The 16,634-nt window shown below is 47.3% G+C and overlaps 7 protein-coding genes across 7 annotated transcripts; 3 read left to right on the forward strand and 4 right to left on the reverse strand.

Moving 5' to 3' along the window:
* Positions 1–1,032: 1,032 nt before the first annotated feature.
* HOO65_030633 (uncharacterized protein) lies at positions 1,033–1,263 on the forward strand (the record flags this gene model as incomplete). Its single annotated transcript, XM_071000458.1, has 1 exon — positions 1,033–1,263. One exon carries the CDS (start codon positions 1,033–1,035, stop codon positions 1,261–1,263), a length of 231 nt encoding a protein of 76 aa, XP_070860312.1.
* A 368-nt stretch (positions 1,264–1,631) lies between these two features.
* HOO65_030634 (Peroxisomal biogenesis factor 19) lies at positions 1,632–2,850 on the reverse strand (the record flags this gene model as incomplete). The annotated part of the gene is made up of 4 exons (XM_071002248.1): positions 1,632–1,733; positions 1,800–2,387; positions 2,475–2,701; positions 2,763–2,850. The coding sequence occupies 4 exons, from the start codon at positions 2,848–2,850 to the stop codon at positions 1,632–1,634; spliced, it is 1,005 nt and encodes a 334-aa protein (XP_070860313.1).
* A 687-nt stretch (positions 2,851–3,537) lies between these two features.
* On the reverse strand, positions 3,538–3,846 carry HOO65_030635 (SUMO-conjugating enzyme UBC9; the record flags this gene model as incomplete). Its single annotated transcript, XM_071000459.1, has 1 exon — positions 3,538–3,846. One exon carries the CDS (start codon positions 3,844–3,846, stop codon positions 3,538–3,540), a length of 309 nt encoding a protein of 102 aa, XP_070860314.1.
* Positions 3,847–6,675: 2,829 nt separating this feature from the next.
* HOO65_030636 (asparagine synthase) lies at positions 6,676–9,353 on the forward strand (the record flags this gene model as incomplete). The annotated part of the gene is made up of 5 exons (XM_071001890.1): positions 6,676–6,701; positions 7,035–7,085; positions 7,522–7,616; positions 7,683–7,867; positions 7,947–9,353. The coding sequence occupies 5 exons, from the start codon at positions 6,676–6,678 to the stop codon at positions 9,351–9,353; spliced, it is 1,764 nt and encodes a 587-aa protein (XP_070860315.1).
* A 1,405-nt stretch (positions 9,354–10,758) lies between these two features.
* HOO65_030637 (outer mitochondrial membrane protein porin) lies at positions 10,759–12,308 on the forward strand (the record flags this gene model as incomplete). The annotated part of the gene is made up of 5 exons (XM_071002146.1): positions 10,759–10,803; positions 10,988–11,110; positions 11,152–11,221; positions 11,449–12,065; positions 12,159–12,308. 5 exons carry the CDS (start codon positions 10,759–10,761, stop codon positions 12,306–12,308), a joined length of 1,005 nt encoding a protein of 334 aa, XP_070860316.1.
* A 401-nt stretch (positions 12,309–12,709) lies between these two features.
* On the reverse strand, positions 12,710–13,555 carry HOO65_030638 (DnaJ domain-containing protein; the record flags this gene model as incomplete). Its single annotated transcript, XM_071000460.1, has 1 exon — positions 12,710–13,555. One exon carries the CDS (start codon positions 13,553–13,555, stop codon positions 12,710–12,712), a length of 846 nt encoding a protein of 281 aa, XP_070860317.1.
* A 472-nt stretch (positions 13,556–14,027) lies between these two features.
* On the reverse strand, positions 14,028–15,860 carry HOO65_030639 (endoplasmic reticulum mannosyl-oligosaccharide 1,2-alpha-mannosidase; the record flags this gene model as incomplete). The annotated part of the gene is made up of 1 exon (XM_071000461.1): positions 14,028–15,860. One exon carries the CDS (start codon positions 15,858–15,860, stop codon positions 14,028–14,030), a length of 1,833 nt encoding a protein of 610 aa, XP_070860318.1.
* Between the last annotated feature and the right edge of the window lie 774 nt (positions 15,861–16,634).

The raw sequence follows: 16,634 nt of genomic DNA on the forward strand, positions 1-16,634 counted from the left end.
GTTTTGTTCTTGTTGTTTCCAATTACTCAGCTCAACTGGTTCATTTCCTCATATACATGAGCATCTCACTTCTGCACCCTGGAGTTAATACTACAGATGTTGCGAATTAGTAATTGCTAAATTAGCAAGCAAGGGTTAATTAAGTGCCCTCGTGTGCTACTCCTCCTTTCGACCCGTCGCATAAATCACGTGATACCGTGAGCTCAATATTATAGTTTGCACTCAGTCTAACGCGTCAGGTACCCTCCTTCTATATTCCTCATCCTATCGACCTTCACGTCGAGTACTTTCCTTTATTTAGCTAATAGCTATTTCCCACAACTATTACCACAACTTGACCTTGAAATCTACCTTGGTTGAGTATCCGTCTACCGCAATCGAACAGCTAATTTGCTACTAAGAACACCCATTATAGTCATCGCGACGCGCAATGTTCTCAATTTCTACGATGCCATCTTTGACTCCTTGCGATTGGGCTTGTCACCAACCGCCTATTTCTTCTCCATTACGACCATCACGGCCTACAGAACAAACTGCATTTTTTAAATCATCCCCCCCCGGCTCGCCCACTCGCTCATCGCCAATCCGGCCTTCTATGACAAACTCTGAGGGGCTGTCCCTTGGTACAGCCCGGCAGTCTCTGTTTAGCTCATTCAATTATGAAGATAATAATGGCAGTCAGAGCAGCAATCGCAAGTTTCCAGCATCATCCCCAATAAGAGGGGTTGACAGGTTTTCGCGGTTTTCCGATCGCCAAATACGACCAAATCCTGTGATACGTAAGAGGGAAGATGAACAGACAACTCGTAGACGTCTGTTTCTTAAGACAGTGCGCGATAGAGCGGACGATCAGCGCTTCGAAAAACGCTCGATTGAAGCCCAGGTATGTTTTATGTTCCGTACTTGACACCTGAACATGTCAAAGATTCGCTAACATCCCTTCTCTTTTTATAGGCTATCCGATCTTGGCATGAAGAGCATCAACAGTATTTAGCTTGTAAAGCTCGTGAGGCATCGGGAAACGACTTGGAAATGGATTCTTACATCGACGATGCTATCAACGCACAGCAACAGCAACAGCTGGATTATGAAGATCTTCCCGAAATTTACATGGACGATTACCCTGCAGATCTCGAATACGAAGCCATGATGAAGGACGATGAGAATGCTGGGCTAATGTCAGAATGGGATCTTGACGATGACATGCTATTAGATTTGATTCGTGCTGAGGAGCAGAAGCAAGGCGACACGGACATGTCATGAAAACAGCAGCTTGTTTGTGGTATCTTGGGTTAATGTAATGGCGTCCGCAGGCGTTAAAAGGCTTTTTTTTTCGGGATGGGGTTCTTTTTTATATGAATTGGAGAGTATTTAGATCGCAGTGCCAGTCTGTGATCAGAACAAGTCGAAATCCCATACATAGTAGACTGAAACATAATGTGCCAGATTTTCACTCTCTGGGATTTACGGCAATCTTTTGTTCGCCTGGGACACTGGGTATATATGGTGCTCAATTGCCGCAACCAAAAAAAAATACAAAAAAACAAATTAAGCTTAGTATGAGCACTATACAGAAATTAAGTCGATAGATGTAGGACCGGCTCGCTCGCCCGTTGGTGCCCTAGGACATGCTACTGCGGATTGCATGCCTCATCGTCTGGAGCTCCAAGAGCATCCTGTGCGGAGGGCATATCCCCGACAAGGTCTGGTGGTGGTGAGCCAGCATCTTGCATCTAAGGAAGGAGTTTGTTAGTGGTTAATAAACCCTTTAATACGGGGTTTCTCTAGGATAGACTTACTTTTTGCATGCGCTCGACAATGTACTGACGGTCGGCCGCATTGTCATCAGAGAACTTTGGGTCATCGAATTTGGCGACAATCTCCTTGACTAGCTTCTGCTGGGTCTGGTATCTCTGTGTGTCTTCAGCCGAAATTTTGTCTTGGTTCTCCGCCATCCATGCTGGGAAGCGGTCATTAAGCTCTTTCATGGGTTCATATAGAATATCTTTGTTCGTCAATTGCTCCATCATGCCCATTAGCATCTTGGAAAAGTCTTCTTCTCCTCCACCGTCTAGACCTGGGATTCCCGCGCCGCCACTTCCACCGCCCATCTGTTTTAGCATCTCCGTAAGAAAATCGTCGCTGCCGTTAGCTGCTGCAGCAGCTGTTGCTTGATCACCCGAGGTTTGCATTCGTTCAATTGTTTTGCGGATAGTTTCTTGAAAATCGCTAGCGTTATCACTGCGGGCTGTAGATGGTCTTGAAGGAATCTTTGGAGCCGGGGCTGTAGCTGGAGATGCTGTGTCTGTGGTGGCGGCAGCAGCCGTGGCTGCTGCTTCTGTGCTTATTTGCTTGAAGATATCTTCGAACTGGGCTTGCATTTCCTTCTGTTCATATACTCTTGTTAGTAAGTCATGTCCTGTCGCTGATTAGAGCATGTTTTTCTCAAGTTTTATCTAACTAATTGAACTTACTGAATCAGCCCCCATGCCGCCTAGCAAGTTTGCCATACTCTCTTGGAGCTGTTTTGCAAACTCTTCCTCTGAAATATCGTCATCTGGGCTAAACTGACTACTTTCAGGCTTAGGAGGAGTCAAAGATCCCGCATTAGCGGTGCTTCTAGGGGGCACTACGGAGGGAATAGAGGGAATAGAACCCGGCGCATTGGAAAGGTTTGCCGCCGAGAACTCATCAAGCATATCTGGAGATATGGTTAGGATTTGCACGCGTTGCCAGTATTATTGCGTTGGTAGATTTCTCACCATCTAAATCGTCTAGATCATCTTCATCGGGATCGGGAACATCATCGTCGTCTTCAAATGTTGGCTTGGGGGGAGGATGAGCTGACATCATAGGATATTGAAGGTTGAACGTGGGGGTTTGGTGGATGATATAAGGCTGAAGACGAAAACTAGTGGGGAGTTATCAACACCTGTACATATAAAGCTAGAAAAGGCGAGATAATGACTTGATTAGAGTAACGGAATAATATTAGTTACCTCAATATGAGACAGTGCAGGCGAAGCCTCCTACGCTTTATATCAGCATTAAAAGAGGCGATTGATCACATGCAAAGAGCAAGTCAGAAGCTCTGTCCAATTTGCCTGCCCAAGCCCAGCCTGGTGGCTTGCAGCACCCCCTTGTTGACTTTTTGTACCTGATATATGCATATTCTTTTGTCTGTAGGGTGCCAGTAAACAAATTTGGTGGGGACAGGGTGGAGGAGCTGTCACATTAGCCGCGGTACACGCATTTACTCGGATTGTTGTATAGTGGGGCAAGCAGCGACAAATAGTAGAAGGCTGAAATCGCTTTGGATGTACTTAGAATTGATTTTAAAGTGCCTAAAATTGAACAAAAATAACAACAGCAGAGGTTCAGAAAAACCCCTATTTGCTTCGTTTGTAGGATCCAAAATAACTTAGATATGCGCTTTAGTAGTGTAGACAACGTTAAAAGCTCATATCTATTTCATCTGCGTGCAAAAAATATGTTTGCATATCCCTGTGCTCATCTGGTCCATCTCTATTGTAGGGCTCAAGCGGCCGGGTTTTCACGGACTATGCGTTTGATACGCTTCTCATACTCTCCTCTGTCACGTCTGAATAGGTTGTATGCTTCTGCTTGTGCCGGTGAGTCGGGGTTCGGGTCGTTTAGCAGGTCCTGGATCCCAATCAAGATTTGTTTCATGGTGATGGCTGGCTTCCAGGCTTCATCTTCGTTGAGAATTGACAAGCATACGGTGCCAGAGGGGTAGACATTGGGATGAAATAGAGGTGGTACGAACTTGCCTAAAAAATAGCGGACAGCGTTAGTTGCAAGCTTGGAATAAGCCGCATATTTCATGATTTATTAGGCCCGGGGTTTCTTGGGGGCCGAATGAGAGCTTACACTTGGGAGGCTTGGTTGGGTATTCTGTACTTAAGGCTGCGTTAGTAGAGTAATGTAAAAGTAGAACCAGCGGGTGCGAAACTTGCCTTCGGGAAATGTAATCACTAGCTTGAACAAACCGCCCTCCCAAATCGTCTTTTCTTTGCCTGGGATTCCGCACTCCCACACCTTAATATCGAGCTGGCCTTGGGAATTACGCTGCGGCCTGGCATAAAACCCAAACGGATGGCCTTTACGCCATTGTTTCCTGCAAAAGTCGCAAGAGAGCAAGAGACGCGAAACACAGGTCAGAACTCTATTTTTTTTTGACTGCCACAATCAACCATACAACTCGGATGGATTTACCTTTCCTCTTGAAGGCGGTTTTGACAGAGGCTCATGGTGGAAAGTCAGCAAGGCTGGGGGTGAGGCTGATACAAGTAGTGGATCTGCGGCTTGCGGTATGTTTGGCTTTGTTCGTCGCGCGGGGAGGCAGGTGGGCTTTATAGTCGCCGGTCCGTGAGGAGTGTTTGGAAAAGAGCGATAGATAGTAAGAAGATGGGCTTCTCGTGAAGATGGTAAAGAGACTGGGCAGATTAAGATTTAGTAGGAAGAAGAGTTTGACAGGCCTGGTTTCTTTAGATGGGCCAAGGAAAGAGGAAAGAGCGGAATAGAGAGATGAAAGAAGCGATAACTTCTTGCCCTTATTTTAAGAGAAAGGGAAAATCAAACGATGGGCGAGGATAGGCAGATTCGTATGCCAAGTTGATGGAAGAAAGTATTGGTTCGGTGACCTTCAATAAAGCATTCAAGTCCTCCAAATTTGTTCTGTTGAAATGAGATGACATCGGCGCATACGGTGCGAAGGATATGATAATGTTATCGGCACAGTACGAGCCTCCTCATCACGTGACTATTGTTAAGATTATCTATGTTACACTAGACTTGCGTACTACTTACTACATGTGTTAGTGCAACTCGCACTGGCACAAGAGTAAGGAAAATGAACTTGTTTCAAACGAAGAGCTTCAAAGAAAAGTAAAACGTATTTCACGAGAGAAAGTTGTATAGATTTTGCAAGATTTCACAGCTGTTTTATCATGACTCTCATAGGCCGTTAGCAGAGCTTTCAGCTAAAACTTGCTGTTTGTAAGGTGCTAGAACACTGGGGCGTAGTATTAGGCCTAAAACTTGGTGTTATCTTAAATATTGCTAGCAACTAACAGATAGCAAAAATAACATCCTATGATGACAATCTTTGCCGGAAAATGGTTGAGCCTTGTAGGGACAAGGAAAAAGAAGCTATCGAGCTCATGTTATTTTTATATAAGGCAACAATATAAACAGTGGTATGGGCCAGCGTGTGATATAACTAGAGGTTGCATGACATTGGCCATCTTGTCAAAAGATGCTGCAATGCTGCAACACCAAAACGGATGTTATTTTCAGTCAATAGTTTTCTCATGCTCTGGTAGAGGGAGCTTAGAGTCTGGGGTTCTGAAACCAGGGCAAACGTAGGAGAAGTGACATTCGTAGTTGGTAGGATTAGAATATGCGGGAGAGAATACGATTTGTTGCTTTACTTCTCTTCGTTTTTGAATTGATTTTGATTCACAAGACTTCAGGACAGTTGGTATGGCTCTCGGTGCGGTTAGGGTTTAAAACTGAAAGGATTTCAGATTCCGGATTCGGCCCCCGTATTAGGGTTTGTGGTATCGATAAGCAAATAAATGCCTGAGCACCGATTGTTCCTGTGTATGACTCCTCTGATAAGTGACCATGATCTCTCCTGCTGTTGTACATGCGATTTTAAAATGCACGTGTGACACAGAATCTGTAACATCAAGAAGCGAAGAGAACGTGCACAGGCCATATAACTGCAAGAAGTTGTGGTACCTGTTAAAGTATTGATACGATACAGCACTGGAGATAAGAATAACAGTTAGGACTACTAGGCACATTACATTAGTGTTTCCTTATCAGTCAAGTGCCCAAGTTTTTCATGCTCATTTCTACACAGCACTTTCCTTCTTGCAGCCATTGGCCAATGATATGTTTTGGTTTATATATACACCAATATTCCGAGATCGGGGTTTCTTTCACTAAAAGACAGTAGTTATAGGCTTCGTCTCTAGTAAAAGTCCTCTGTAAAAAAAGAAAAACCTTTCCTTTTCCTGAACGCTTTTCCTCGGATAACGCAGGCCATCGTCCCACAATAACAGTTAAGAAAATCGACTACCCTATCAATGTCAGTACTTCCTTATGACTCCTCAGTGCGTCCTGCTTCGTCGTTTTCAATCTCTGCAAGAAGAAATCTAGCTTCGTGATTCATTGGGTTGATTCACATGACGGGTAGTCTCCTGCTGGCCCCAGCGTAATCTAGACTAAATGGCTATGTTGGACTCACTATCTCTTCTTTTTCTCTGCTTTCAATCCATCGAAAATCCTATGACCCTCTGTCCCTAGTTCTGCAGACCCACCCCTTGCTATCTATGACTCTCAGCCGCAGCAATTTAGTTGTCCGCCGACGCCTTTAGATTTACCTAGCCTTGCCATGTACATGTACTTATTTATAAAGGGCCCCACAGGCTCTACAGGGCGCATGTTATCCATCCTTTCGTTTTGGTCTTCCACCTTCGCTTTCTCTTCCTCTTCTTGATTTTCTTTTTCTTCCGCTCTGGCTGACTTCTTACTCGTTTTCGCGATACCCTTTGTATAGTCTTTTTTGATATCACGGCAATCTCTCCGGGCCTCCCTAATCCAATCTCTGTGCTACATACATCCATCTCTCCACATCTATACACTATGTGTGGCATTTTTGCGTGTCACCGGTACGTTTGACGCACACTATTATCCGCTGCAATGGCATGCAATATCAAGCGCGCATGTTGGAAGCGTTTGGCTGTTGCCATTCTAAGACCTAATATCTGCGGTATTGCAGTAGAATGAGGTGTTCAGAATTGCAACTTCCATTCTTGCCGACTTCTATTAGGGCTTGATTGCATGGAGGGGCTTTTTTTTTTTACTTCTTCAGGGGTGCCCCTCCATTATCTTGTTTGATCTATCCTGCAGGCTCTCACCATGCCAGCTAAAATCAGGAGTCTGGTCTTTATATCATGTCCATAGCAATTGCAACTGACTCTTTTTGTGAATTTTATCTATAGTCACCCTGACGTCCAGGCCTTCAAGCCTACTGCGCTGAAGCTGTCTAAGCTGTAAGTTGAATTTTCCTCGTTATCGCCCTGTGATAATCTAGGTTTCCACCCTACACCCCACTGTTATCTAAACTTTTTACTAATATGCAGTTGCTACTTAGGATCCGCCATCGTGGTCCCGATTGGAGTGAGTTTCTTCCAGTTTTCGCGAATTCCCTCCTTATACGGCTTCTCGCAATCAATTCCATCTTTACGCCAGTTGGTTTGGCCCACTCAAAGCTCCTCTGAGTCCAATATGAATATGCCTGTGGGCTATGTAAGGCAAGAAGGGGGACGCGGAATTTCCAGAGCTCAATTTTCCAAAGGGCACTCTTTTGTTTTATTGAATTCAGTGGTTGTTCTGAGTTGGGTCAAATCAATTCACCGAGAAATCAAGGCCATCGATGGGGAATAGAACATTGGCCTCTTAGGACCGTGCTGGCGATCAAATCAATAGGCCATGGGATGAGTTTGCACCGGGTTTCTCTTTCTGCAATTATGCTAACCTCATGTTTATTTATCTAGGCGGCAGCGTCATCTCCAACAACACTAGTAAGTCAATCTACCTCCATCGGCTCCCAGCCCAGGTAACATCAGACACCTAACCAACTATTCTAGTCCTTTGCCATGAACGTCTCTCCATTGTTGGTGTTGAGTCTGGCGCTCAACCCCTGACCAACTCCGATGAAACTATAATCCTTGCTGTCAATGGCGAAATCTACAACCACCGTTCAATTCGCAAGAACTTGCACAACTCCTACCACTTCAAGACAGCCTCTGATTGCGAAGTTGTCATTCCCCTGGTAAGCTGAGACTTGAGCTACTGCCAACCTCGAACTGGGTATTGCGAGATTGTAGTTATTAACAAGACTCTCTTTGTAGTATGAAAAATACGGCAAGGATGCCCCCAACCATCTGGATGGTATGTTCTCATTTGTCCTGTACGACAAGAAGCAAGACAGAATCATTGCAGCCCGCGACCCTATTGGTATTACCACTCTGTACCAGGGTTGGTCTTCCAAGGAGCCCGAGACCGTTTACTTTGCTTCCGAGCTCAAGTCTCTGGCCCCTGTTTGCGACAAGATCGAAGCCTTCCCTCCCGGCCACGTTTTCGACTCCCTGACTGGCGAGCGTACTCGCTACTTCAACCCCTCATGGTGGGAGCCGTCCCGTGTCCCTACTAGCCCTCTTGACTTGACCGCCATCCGCGAGTCTCTCGAGAAGTCAGTGCGAAAGCGCCTCATGGCCGAGGTCCCCTATGGTGTTTTGCTGTCTGGTGGTCTAGACTCTTCACTGGTCGCTTCCATTGCCCAGCGTGAAACCTTGAGACTCAAGGAGGCTGCTCTTGCTAGCAAGGGAGAGCAGACCCAGAACCCTGACACTGGTGAGGGCCTGGTCGGTATGGATGATGAGAACCATTTGGACACTGTGACATATCTGCCCCAGCTCAACTCTTTCTCTATTGGTCTTCCTGGCTCTCCTGACAATGAGGCTGCTCTCAAGGTTGCCAAGTTTTTGGGCACCAAGCACCACGTCATGACTTTCACAATCGAGGATGGTCTCAACGCTCTGTCTGACGTCATCTACCATCTGGAAACATATGATGTCACCACCATCCGTGCCTCTACTCCTATGTACTTGCTGTCCCGCAAGATCAAGGCTATGGGCATCAAGATGGTTTTGTCTGGCGAGGGCTCTGATGAGATCTTCGGTGGCTACCTGTATTTCCACGCTGCGCCCGACGCCAAGTCTTTCCACGAAGAGACGGTAAGCCGTGTGCGCAACCTGCACCTTGCTGACTGCCTGCGCGCCAACAAGTCTACTTCTGCCTGGGGCCTGGAGGCGCGTGTGCCCTTCCTGGACAAGGAGTTCTTGGAGACTTGCATGAACATAGACCCCAAGGAGAAAATGATTACTGAGGGAAAGATTGAGAAGCACATTCTACGCAAGGCCTTTGACACAAAGGAGAAGCCGTACCTGCCAGATGATATTCTTTGGCGCCAGAAGGAACAGTTCTCCGACGGTGTTGGATACGGATGGATTGACGCGCTCAAGGACAACGCCGAGCTACAAGTGACGGACGAGATGATGAAGAACCCCAAGGCCGAGTGGGGCACTGACATCCCCGATACTAAGGAGGCCTACTGGTACCGCTTGATGTTTGATGAGCTCTTCCCCCAGACGTGTGCATCGACTGTGATGCGCTGGACGCCGAAGTGGTCTAAACAGACGGACCCTTCTGGCCGTTCAATTTCTATTCACAACGCCAAGTACGAGACTACCGACTGAAGGAGGCGGTCTTGTGGCCATAGCGAATAAAAAATAAAAATAGACTAAAATGACTTCTTTTTGAATCTTAGCACGAAGCCCAAGCGCGAGCTTGGAAATGAAATGAGAAGGCGAGGGAGACCCAGAATTTAGAAGGTAATAGTCTTATGCCTTTGCGATTTGTTACTCGGGGCCGTGTCCCTCCAACCCATAATATGAGGGCTGTATTGACTACTCGGCTGTGCTAAGCCTGAAGCTTGATGAGAAGGTTCCCTTTGGCGAGGGTTGGGTGTTGTTGTTGTAATGGTCGTTGTGATGAGGGTTTATTGCCTCTTTCACCTAATGTATCATGATGGATGATTATTAGTATAGTAGTCTAGACTATTGGCTGCTACGGAATAAAAATAGTCAAATAGAATAACAGAACAATGGCCACGTGCCCGCGGTCTGGTGCTTAGAAAAATCGGCCATGTGGTTGAGAGAGGGGAAGAAAGTGATGAGATAGAGTGGGGTTTGCCTTAGAGCCGAACAAGAAAGTCAAGGAATATCCGCAATCTGCCGAGAACGAGAAAGAGAGAGTAGCTGTAGCAACTAGTAGTAAAACAAAATAGGGTTAAAGAAGAAAAAGGAAGAAAAAGGAAGAAAAGAAGGGGCCCAAAGATATTATTGATTGCGTGGATCAAACATCAGTCGTTTGCGAGGTTATTTTAGGCATGAAGGTTTCCCAACAAGAGGCATAAGAGTGAAAGCAAGCCCGTATTTCTCCTTCTTCCGTTGCTTTGGTGTTGGTGTATTTCCATATGGCGCTTGCTATATGGCTACTAAGAAATAGCTCGATGGGAATAGGATATATGGATAGAACCAAAACAACGCATAACAGAATAAATAAAGCACAACATGGTGATATATGGTGTTTTTCTTCTTCTGTTCTACTCCCTAGCTATTTTGGAGGGGCAACAATTCAAAGAACCCAGCCCTCATATTAAATTAAGGTTTCAAGCGCAAGCGCAGCAGGCCAAGTAAGAGTTGGTGCCAGCCCACCAAGATTGCACATGATCGTTGGGCCTGTACAGAAGGAAGCCCCTCCAAAGCGGGGCTGGGCTTGTCTGTAGCTGGAGTAGGTAGTTGGATGGGCAACAGCCTAAGCAACGTTCTAGTCGTCGAGTAACTTGCAGCTGCCAAACCTGGGCAGTACAAGACTCACAGCTTCAATTTTTTACCCGACAACTGAAAGGAAGAAGAAGGGTCCCTTTGCCCCCAGTCAGCCAACCAGACCAACGGATGTTCCTGCCCTTTCTTAATTTTCTCTTCTTTTTGGACCTTCTTTTATTTCCTTTTTTTTTTTTAAATTTCTCTTCTTTCCTTCATCTCTTTTCCTTTCCTTTTGTCCTTTATACAAACCACATCTTCATCCACCTTCTTCACAATGGCTGTCCCTGCTTTCACCGATATCGCCAAGCCGGCTAACGATGTGCGTTCTTTCCTTCCTTTTCTTGCCGACGATGGGCAATAGTGGCGATGTTGGCAGTCACAATAGCCTGCGTCTTGGCCAGCACTATTGCGAGCTTCATATCACTTAGAGCAAGCAATTGGCTTGTCTGTCAGCCCTTTATGCCCTAGAATCCGTACTGACCTTCCGCCCTGCTGATAAATAGCTCCTCAACCGGGATTTCTACCACGCTGCCGCCTCGACCTTTGAGTTCAAGAGCAACACTCCCAACAACGTTGCCTTCAAGGTCACTGGCAAGTCTTCGCACGAGAAGGCCACTAGCGGTGCTGTAAGTACTTCCTTTGTTATTTGTCTCTTCGACTTGACTAGACCGCTAGATTTTCTAACCCATCATTGCCTACTACACAGCTCGAGGGAAAATACACTGACAAGCCTTCCGGTACGCATCAAATATCATACTACTCTCGCCAATCCAATCCTTCCCGCCCTAGACAAGAAAGACAACAAGCAAACAACGGGCGTGAAGCTGGCCTGGTCTGGTCTGATGACACTGCTTAAGATGGCTTTAGACTCCAAGAATGTGTTTAGAAGAAAATCGCACTGGTCAAATGTTGCAGATTAAGCAGATCTTGGCTAATGGAACGCCGTCATGACCATGGATCAAAGGGCAGGCTATGATGCCTTTTTTTTTTGGCTCCCGGCCCACGCTCGTCTTTCTTGTCAGGATCCTCCTTCGAAAGCCTTCGGCCGCTAACGTTCTATCTTCCTCTCCCACTGTAGGCCTGACTCTGACCCAAACCTGGAACACTGCCAACGCTCTCGACACCAAGCTTGAGCTCTCGGACACTCTAGCCAAGGGCCTTAAGGCTGAGGGTCTCTTCACCTTCCTGCCCGCATCGCAGAAGAAGGGTGCCAAGCTCAACCTGTACTTCAAGCAGTCTAACTTCCATGGCCGTGCTTTCTTCAACCTGCTGAGCGGCCCCACCGCTGCCATTGACGCTGTTGTTGGCCACGAGGGCTTCCTGGCTGGTGCTTCGGCTGGCTATGACGTTGGCAAGGCTACCATCAGCTCCTACAACGCTGCCGTTGGCTACAGCGCCCCCGCTTACAGTGCCGCTATCACCGCCACTGACAACCTGTCTGTTTTCTCGGCCTCTTTCTACCAGAAGGTCAACTCGCAGGTTGAGGCCGGCTGCAAGGCCTCGTGGAACTCCAAGACTGGCTCTGCCGTTGGTCTGGAGATTGCCTCCAAGTACCGCATTGACCCCGTCTCGTTTGCCAAGGTGAGTTTAGATGCGCGTGGAGAACGGGCGTATATTCCATGAACACACGCAGATCCACCCATTTGCTAACATATATTCTTACTCTCCTCATAGGCCAAGATCAACGACCGCGGTATTGCTGCCCTGTCTTACAACGTCCTTCTCCGTGACGGTGTGACTCTGGGTCTGGGTGCGTCCGTTGACACTCAGAAGCTGGACCAGGCCACCCACAAGATCGGCACCTCTTTCACCTTCTCTTCGTAGATTTCTGCCCTACCTGCCTTGACTTACCAATACCATGTCTCCATGCCCATCTCTCAGCTAGCCCTGTCTAGTACTTCGTCAGTTGAAACACCGACAAAATAAATACTTTGAACATAACCAACCAGCCAGGCAAACGTGCAATAAAACGGGCAGTCAAACAACTGAGCGTGTATGCTTGCTGCGTGTCTATCTAGCTTTTTATCCATGCTTTGTAACGCGTCCATTCGTAACAATATCGAAGCCAAGCTGAGAACAGTGGTTGTTATGTGTTCCTTCCTATGTTATAAAATGCATGTATTTACAACGAAATAGGCTAAACAGTTCCTATCAGCCATCCTTGGGCCTGTGTCCCGTATGTAGCCAACCTGCCGCCAATATCGCTAGGCTCTCGTTTTTTTATTTCATTTTCGTACTGTGGGAATCAATAGCGGCACCATCACCATACCGCCCACCATCATGGCTAGAATCAAAAAGATCTTGGTGCCCGATGAGACCTCGTCGAAGTCCTTTTCACGTGCCGAATTCACCGCTCGCCGCCGATTCAACATCACCTGTTGACGCATATGAGTCTGGAAGTGGGCTGCAGCATTAAAATGTGCCATTCGGCCAACCGAGTGTAGCGGGTCAGGACCGGGACCCGTTCCAGGCCAGTATGTCCCTTGCGAAGACCCGGGTTTTGACGTCGAAGCATCTTGGGCCGCCTGGCGCTTGGCATAGTGTGTGCTCCAGCCACCAGCCCGGTAGAACGACGGCGGAGGCCCGGTGAAAGCCGATTTGCGATTTGACAACCCTGACGGTGGACGGCCGCCGGCAGGATTGGATGATGAATATGACCCGCCGCGACGTGATTGTTGCTGGTCCCGGTGCTGCTGTTGGCGATGCACAGCCGGTATGCTACGGTCATAGGCACTACGTTTAGCCGGCACGGAAAGAACAGCATAGGCTTCGGAGATGCGCAGGAAACGTGCTTTAGCACTAGGATTATCGGGGTTGAGGTCCGGGTGGTAGGTTTTAGAGAGTGCGTAAAAGGCCTTCTTGATGGCAGCTGGCGAGGCGGTGACTGGCACGGCGAGCACGTCGTAATGGGTTTGAGTCTGGGATGTGCTAGGCTTGTGGTTGGAGAAGAAGAAGCGGTGGGAAATTGAGAACAAAGGAGAAGTGGATGCAAAGCCGGGGGGAAATGCTGATGGGAGGCACGGGGCTTGGAGCCGGGGAAGGGCGCGTTTCGATGGGGTGTGGAGAGGCATCGTGAACAAAACAGGGGTTTGGTGGATCTGAATCCGGCTGGTTGGCTTGAAGCGAAGCGCAATTGACTCGTCGGGGATGTAAAGAGAATAAGCGCATTAAAGATGAAACTAGAACCGCGGTTAGGTCAATCAATTGAGGTGAAACTCAATAAGACTATGGTTCTATAAGGACGGGATGCAGGACTGGCTGTCGCTTGCTGCTCGACTAAGATTAGGCAGCCTATTTATTATTTTTCGCTTATTGAGTGATAGTTTCTTGTTTGTTGGCCAGCCAAGTGAACACCAGAGCTCTGAGGATGTAGATGATCATTTATCGATTGATAAGAATATATCCCCACTTTTTATTCATTTTAGGGTTATGCAATGAAACCGGATGGCTACTCTCATTATAGAAAGTTCATGGGCTAAAAATGACAAGGTAAGCTCGTGGAAAAGAATATCAAATCAATAGAAGAAAAGTGGGCTACATAAACTACGACGCCGGCGCCGGTGCTGGGCGTGGAAATGCATGGGCTTCAGTGTTAAACACGTAATCGTCTAGGCTCATGACCTCTGGATCGTCAAAGATCAGATAAAAGTACTTCATGGTCTCAGCAAACCAAAACGATTCCATCGAGTCTAGGTAGGCAAGTTTATCTCCCTTTTTCACATGGACGTTGGCAATGCCCGAGTGGCCGAATCTCGAGCGTGTGGCCTTCTCGATCGCTTTCCACATTGCCCAGGCCATGTCTCGATACTCCTCCTTGCCGGTGATTCGATAAGCATAAAATATGCTTTCGATGGCTTCTGGTCGCATAATATATCGCGCATCATTGATTTGGGAGAAGCCATTAGGGAGTGTTGTTGTAGAGCTATCACTATTGCTTGGATGTGATGTTGGGGGTTTGAACTCACATGCAGCAAAGTCCGGCGCGTATGACTCGTTTCTCGGGCACGCTAGAAGCTCGAATACTTCGGGCATGATACCAGTAGAGAACTGTGCATAAGCCCAAGCACAGCCTCGAGCTAGGCGTTCGCCAACGCTCAGGTAATTAGTCTGATTGTAGATCTGACCTGAGAGCAGAAACATGCCTCCCACAAAGCATGTCAAATGCTCGCTTTGGTGACGGATTTGAGGCACACCGTCTTTGTCGACAGTCACGCGTCCAGAAAAGAGCACATCAGCTTGGTCGATCGTCATTGGTCGAAAGACAAGGTTGGACAAGGCAGTATCCAAAGATTTCAGCGCCATTTCACGCCATGAATCATCGCGACCAGCGAGAAGCAAGTCCATTTTGGGGAGGTACTCATATAGAGAGTCAGCACCGCCACCAAGGGTAAATATAGCATTACCAACACGTTCGTTCTGGAAATCGATCAGAAGCGGCCACATGCCAGGTAATAGACTCTGGCTTTGTGTGCGTTTGAAAAAAAGCCTGATGCGATCAATGGCATCGTAGTACTTATCGTCACCAGTAAGGCGCGACAGTTCCGAAAACTCCATGCTAAGAGTGCCGATAGCAGCCGATGGCTCTCGTCCTCCTGCAACTTGGCGGCCCTGCCTAGCCATGGCAAAAGTGAGCCAGAAAGCTGGGATGTGGTTTGGGGTATCAAAGGCCATGTACAGCATATCGCCAAGCTCTACAGCCTTCGCTAACAGCACAGGGTCTCCGCTCAGCTGGTGGGCCGAGAGAAGGCCACCTAGGTGTCGAATCGTGGTTTCGAACAGATTGAGACTGATGGATCTCGTGCGAGCCCAATCAATTTGCGCAACAGCTTGCACAGCCTCGTTGAACTCGCTCTTCAAGCCCACGATCCATAATGAATCTAGAGAGTCGATTGCCGTGGCTGCCCAGCCACCAAATGGATTCTGTGGCTTTCCAGCAATAGGCTTTAGCTCGTCCTGCATCCAAGCATAGCGACGATACAGAGCCCAGTCTCGCTTAAAGACGGAAAACACGGCGTTTCGGCGCTTGGTATTGATCTTGCGCGCCTTAGCAGTGGCCTTGTCATCCAGAAAGTGGAATTGGACACGGGGAAACACGCGGGGAGGACCGGACGGCGGCGAGGCATAGGAGTCTACAGGAAAATATCGAAGGGCAGTAGACCAATCGTAGCTAATGCGGCGAACAGGGATGCCGTTGATGGAGAAAGGTTCTGGGGCTTCTGAGAGGCTTTGGCCAGATCCGTGAACACCCTGGCTACTGCTTCGGTAGTCCCTATCCAAGCAATCATTGACAAAGAAGAAGGGCACTAGAATATATGCAAACATACAGGCCAGGACAATGGGCAGCATGTGCAGGTGCTGTTGCACAAGACCCGGCATATTGTCTAAGGAACCAAGACAACAGCAACGGCGGGCCTAATACGGGGCTAGCAAGTAAAGTCCCGGCAATAGATTATAGGGATGCTGATTAAATATATGGTGAGTTGCCCTTGGAAGGACACTATCGCTGGTTTACGTTCCGAACATGTGGCTAAAGGTAATTGGAGCTTTGTTCGAGTTTAGTGAGAGAAGAAGAGAACGAATCCAAAAGGGGAAAATGACGAGAAAGACAAGATACAAGATAACAGGGCTGAGGAAAATTGACAACAGGCAATAAAATAGATAATGGTTCAGCCTTGTGAATCAGAGATTCAAGAAAGGAAGGACTCTTGACAGAAAGGAGGTACAGTGACAGTGTGAATTACAAAGATGGTTTATTATACTGTGTATAGGACAATAATGAGTACTTGATAAGAAATCTCCGGATACTAGACAATTAATTACAGGTAAATCGGCAGAAAATAAAAAGATCAGGGGAGAGTCACAGAAATGCAAGAGTACTAAATGCCTCCTGCCTTGTTTCAACCCGCTGCGGGCTCTAAGCTTCAAGCATCAAGCTTAAAACCTTGTGTTAGCACCAACGTTAAATAAAGCCCCTACGCTAAGCCATTAACAACACCATTCACTCTGTAAGATCCCACCGCAAACTCAACAATGATATTATTGCGTTGCCCCGCAAGAAGTATTATAGATAAACTGATGTAGTAACAAAGATACAGGACAATACATGGCATGGAGATAACGCCCTCGGCCAGCACCAAAGTTAAATGTTTC

The sequence above is a fragment of the Ceratocystis lukuohia genome (genome assembly GCF_044167205.1).
Source record: "Ceratocystis lukuohia strain C4212 chromosome Unknown Supercontig3_pilon, whole genome shotgun sequence".
NCBI classification, from domain to species: Eukaryota; Fungi; Ascomycota; class Sordariomycetes; order Microascales; family Ceratocystidaceae; genus Ceratocystis; species Ceratocystis lukuohia.